Source organism: Glycine max, chromosome 16 (assembly GCF_000004515.6).
Source record: "Glycine max cultivar Williams 82 chromosome 16, Glycine_max_v4.0, whole genome shotgun sequence".
Classification (NCBI taxonomy): Eukaryota; Viridiplantae; Streptophyta; class Magnoliopsida; order Fabales; family Fabaceae; genus Glycine; species Glycine max.
The window spans coordinates 6,960,168-6,965,395 of NC_038252.2; the positions used below are offsets into that span (position 1 = coordinate 6,960,168).

General features: G+C 32.4%; 2 protein-coding genes across 2 annotated transcripts; both read left to right on the top strand.

Annotated features, from left to right (window-relative positions):
• The first annotated feature begins 220 nt into the window (after positions 1–220).
• LOC100810470 (germin-like protein) lies at positions 221–1,087 on the top strand. The gene has a single exon (XM_003547663.4). It carries the CDS (start codon positions 221–223, stop codon positions 857–859), a length of 639 nt encoding a protein of 212 aa, XP_003547711.3. The 3' UTR covers positions 860–1,087.
• Positions 1,088–2,682: 1,595 nt separating this feature from the next.
• LOC100811007 (U-box domain-containing protein 39) lies at positions 2,683–4,849 on the top strand. The gene is made up of 2 exons (XM_003547664.5): positions 2,683–2,967; positions 3,747–4,849. Exons 1-2 carry the CDS (start codon positions 2,753–2,755, stop codon positions 4,528–4,530), a joined length of 999 nt encoding a protein of 332 aa, XP_003547712.1. The 5' UTR covers positions 2,683–2,752; the 3' UTR covers positions 4,531–4,849.
• The last annotated feature ends 379 nt before the right edge of the window (positions 4,850–5,228 follow it).

Below are 5,228 nucleotides of genomic sequence, written 5' to 3' on the forward strand. Positions count from 1 at the left end.
AAAATTCGAGTGCACAATCCAAAAAATTAATTTGATAATATTCATTTTGATAATTAATTTCTAAAAGTATCAAGATTTTGTCAATCAACCTTCAATACAATATAACTCTTACCTTAAAGGACTTGCATTTGCAAATCTTTAATTTGTAACAATAGCCCTATAAAATCTACCTAATCCCACATTCCCTCGTATGTTCTAAATACCTTGATCCAAGATGATGATGAAGAATAAAGTTCTCATTCTTTTCTTTTCCGCTCTTCTTTCATCCACTTCCTATGCTTCCAATGTGAATGATTTCTGTGTGGCAGACCTTAAAGGTCCAGATAGCCTTTCTGGCTATCCTTGCTTGCCACCTACAACACTTACAGATGATAACTTTGTGTTCAATCTTCAACCTGCAAACACCTCACAGTTCCCTACTATCAAAGCTGGAATTAGCACTGCATTTGTTAATGAATTCCCTGCCCTCAATGGTCTTGACATCTCTGTAGCGCATGTAGCTTTCGAAAAAGATGGGTTTTTTCCAATGCATTCTCATCCTGATGCCACTGAACTAATCATCTTGGTGGAAGGTGAAATCACTGCTGGATTCGTCACCGGTATGAATTCGATTGCTTATCTGAAGACGCTGAAACCCGGAGATCTTATGGTTATTCCACCAGGACATTTGCATTTTGTAGCAAATTCTGGTAATGAGAAAGCCACTGGTTTTGCCACTTTCAGTAGCTCAAACCCTACTATCCATTCATTCAATAATATATTTGCCAACAATGTACCTTCTGACATACTTGCACAAGCTACATTTCTTGATATTGCCCAAGTCAAGAAGCTTAAGGCTCGTTTTGGTGGCAGCAACTAGTATGATTAATTGCTAGCTTATAATGAATTATGTGTTGGCTCCAATGGTTTTTCTTTTCTTTTCTTTTTTATAAGATGTGTTTGTTCCAATGATCATCAACAATAAAGTTATTTAATTGTGTGCTTCCCTTTTTCATTTTTTGTCCAATCTCAAATCTTAATATACTTGTTGGCTCCCTAACTGCGAACGAAATAACTACAAGGAAATAACAACGGATAGGTGAAGAAAGAAAGTTCGACAAGCTAGCATTCAAATTTTTCATAATAAAAGCACACTTTATTTGAATGGATGACATGGATATTCCATGGTTGTCTTGACTCATTATCATTCTCAATCTCAAATGCTCATGATCCTCGATCAACTATAAAATTTGTCATCCTTAATTTTATATAATAAAATATTTATTTTGACAATGAAACTATTTTCTATTATATTTTATTTTTATTAATTATTTGATAATTAATGTGTTTTATGTTTTTAATTTTATCTAAATTTAAAAATACGTGTACGATGCATTTGAAATTTGTTAATATATATATATTAAATTTTATTTTATTTTTAATCCATCCATTACTTGTTTTATGGTTCTGGTTTTGATCTCATGACATGCATTGCTTTGAGATTCCTTCTACCCTTTGCAAAATCAACTTCTTTTGTACGTTTATTTTTACAATTCAATTTGTCTCTTTTCAATATGAGAATAGTACATACTGATAAATATATTATCAATTATAAAAAAAATCATCACATAATATGTAAAATATTATAAATAGGAAATAATCAATTTAAAATTTCATGGGCAGTAAAATATGTGGTTGTCTTAAACGGCCTTCTCTTAAATATCTCTTAACCGATAATTAAGGCCTTCAACAAATTCTGGCCACTGCAAAAATTCTTCTACTGCAAGAGATTTTTGGCTAGCCTATGTCCCTTTTTTAAAAAAAATAATTCTGGTTACTCTTGTGATTATTAAGCTCTTTATTTACTTTTTTTATATATAAAAAGCTCTTTATTGGTGGCTCTAATAACCAAAGTCAAAACTCTAAAAGTGTTTGTCGTCATTCAAGGAAAGCATAATGAATGTTGTTGTGCATATGACTAGTAACGGTGACTAATAATAATTATATTTTTCTTAAGGTTTTAATGATAAGAAATTATTATTATAAGATCATCATATCATTTATAATTTCCATTAATAATTATGTGACACCTAAATAACTTAATATTTTAAATTACTTAAAATTTTTTAAATTAAGGGATAGCATAATTAATTTTTGTTAGATAATTAATGAATATATCTTTAATTTAATTAATATATTTTTAATTGTTTACGTATCATATAATTATTAATCAAAATAATAAATAATGTGATAACCCTAAATCACTAATAATTTCTGCTCCTATTGACATACCTTTTACCTTCATGGAAAAGAAAATTTAATATGCCACGTAATGTAGTGTTAACCCTTCTTCTAAGCAAAGACACAATCTCTAGAAAAGTTCGATAGAATATTTATTGCATGCTTGGATAAGATTAATTAATAAAAAAAACTCACCATAAAATTAATTACTCCTATTAATCTAAATATACAATACTATTTTGCTTCTGAGTAAGGAAAGTTAAAGATTCACTCCAAACAATTTTGACATTCCTTTTTTATTTTTCTAATACCAATGTTCACCAAAGAGAAAAAAAAGCTGACCCAAAAGAATTGTATGTTGCTTGTAGCTGAAACAATGGATTGGGGTAACCGCAAAAGCGTAACGTTACTTCTTCAAGCAACCAACCCAAAGGCTACAATTACCACTTCCTAACAAAGAAAATGTGGAGCTGCTGTGAGTGACACAAAGCATAAGGAAGAGAAACTAAAGCACACTGCAGAGAGAGCTTCAATGGAGAAAGAGGTTGTGGAAAGCCTTTGGAATGGTAACACAGAAATGCAGATTCAAGCAGCTGTGGAACTCAGGAAACTCAGCAGAAAGCAGAGGCACAACTTGGTGGAAAGTGGAGTCATGGTACCTCTAATTTCCATGCTTCATTATGAAAACTATGAAGCCATTGAAGCTGCTCTCTGTGCTCTACTTAGCCTTGCCTTTGGAAGTGAAAGGTTAGTTCATTTATCTCATATTTTTTTATCCGTAAGAATTGAATACAGCACTAAGAGATTTACAGCACTCAAACATTCTGCTCAACCAATTAAGTTAGACCTTTTTTATTCATTGTACCCCAATATAACATCAAATGTAAAGTCCTGAACATTCATTTCTCTTCACTTCAGTTTTGTTAGATTGTTTGTTCATTTGGTATAGTATGTCTATACCCAAAAACTTGATTAAGAGGAGCTTAGAGAATAGAAGAATTTGATTATCGAAATTTACTTTTTTTGAAATAGTATATCACCCATTCAAACATTGTTTTTGAGTAAGAAAAAGTGTTAATAATATAATACACTTTTTTCTAATACATCTGTTCTTGTGAGTTAAAATTTATTAAAAATTATAAAATACTGATTGAGATTCACGAATTAAGATGTGAGACTTAAAAAAATTTATTTTTAATAAATTTTAACCAGTTAAAAAATATATAATTAAAAGAATGTGTTAGAAGGTATCATGCTAGTATTTCTGGTATTGTTATTATGAAGTTTGAACCTTTTTTTAAGCTTCCCATGATTGTTTTTCTGTTAATGGAACCAAGGGATATGTCCAATGCTTGCCATTTGTTAGTAGTACATTCTATCATCATGATACTTTACCATAAAGTAATGTACAAAAACACAAGGGAGAATATAAATCCCTTCAACTTCACATATTCCCAAAGAAAGTTTCCTTCAAAGGTTGCTGAAATCTCACACAAAAACTTGTCCACATAATATTTCACGTACAGAAACAAGTCAAGGATCATCAAGTCAGGAGCATTGCCAGTGTTGCTGAGTCTCTTCCATTGCCAAAGCCAAACGGTGGCGGAATTGACAATAGCTACATTGCTAACCATCTCCTCTTGCAACTCAAACAAGGTAGCAATTGCTTCCTCTGGGGCCATCCAACTCTTAGCTCAATTTCTCAACAGCACAAGTAGTAGCACTCAGTTCCAACTTGACACACTAGCCACTCTCCACAACCTCTCAACATGCCAGGAGATTATTACACCTTTTGTTGTCTCTTCTGGGGTCATAATTTCCTTGCTTGAACTTATCCACACATCAGAAAAATCATCCACGTTGGTTGAGAAAGCAATTGGGTTGCTAGAACACATTGTGACTTCATCAAAGAGTGCACTGTGTGAGGCTGCTAGTATTGGGGGAGCAGTTAGAACCTTAGTAGAGACTATTGAAGATGGGTCACTTCAAAGCAAAGAGCATGCTGTGGGGACACTCCTCCTTTTTTGCCAAAGCTCAAGAGAAAAATTTAGAGGAATGATATTGAGAGAGGGAGTGATGCCAGGGTTGCTTCAGTTAAGTGTGGATGGAACTTGGAGAGCCAAAAATTTGGCCAAGAAATTATTGCTGCTACTGAGGGATTGCTCCAATTATAGTTCAACTAGTAATAAACAAATTAACTATGAGGTTGTGGAACGGATCATGGAAGAAATTGATGATGCTGAAGGGGAGGAATTGGCTGAGACTACTTTGAGATTGGTAGAGGAAATGATTGCAAAACTTAGTACATAATCTTTCATGTTGACAACAAGACCTTAGGTTTAAGCTCCTATGTAACACATCACATTTTTCTCTTAACATTTTTATATCAATTATGTGACTATTTTGTTTAGGACTTCACTACAAAGAAATATCAGTCATTTGGGCGAGCTAGTGCTGTAGAATTGACAACATTCTCTGTACATAAGATTGGTTAGAGATCTCGTATGAAGATAGTTTAATGTTGGTGAAGTTAGTTTTCTATTTATTTATAGGAATTGAACACATTATGACAGGGTTTATATTATTCATATTTTATTCAATCAATCAAACTGAGTTAGATTTCTTGATCGGTTACGTTAGTTAATGATTATTATGTTCCTCCACCTTTACAACTATTAATGCTACATTGAAAGACAGGACCCTTTAAGAGTGAAAAACGATAAAAAAATTTGCCAGCGAATACTTGGCGTGGTGTTTATTGTTTTTCTAAGTAAGCCACACAATACTTTTCACACCACTTGTCGCTTGCCAAAACCGAATGACAATATATTGGATCATATAAAGCATAACAACAGATCAGAATTGCCTTTTTACTTAATACAAATTTGTTGGTGAGGAGAAAAAAGCACACTAAACTTTTTTGTAATTTATGGACCCTATAACAATTATGAAGTCCTTATAAAATAAATTAAACATGCTATTTTTATCTTTTCTATAAGACCACATCT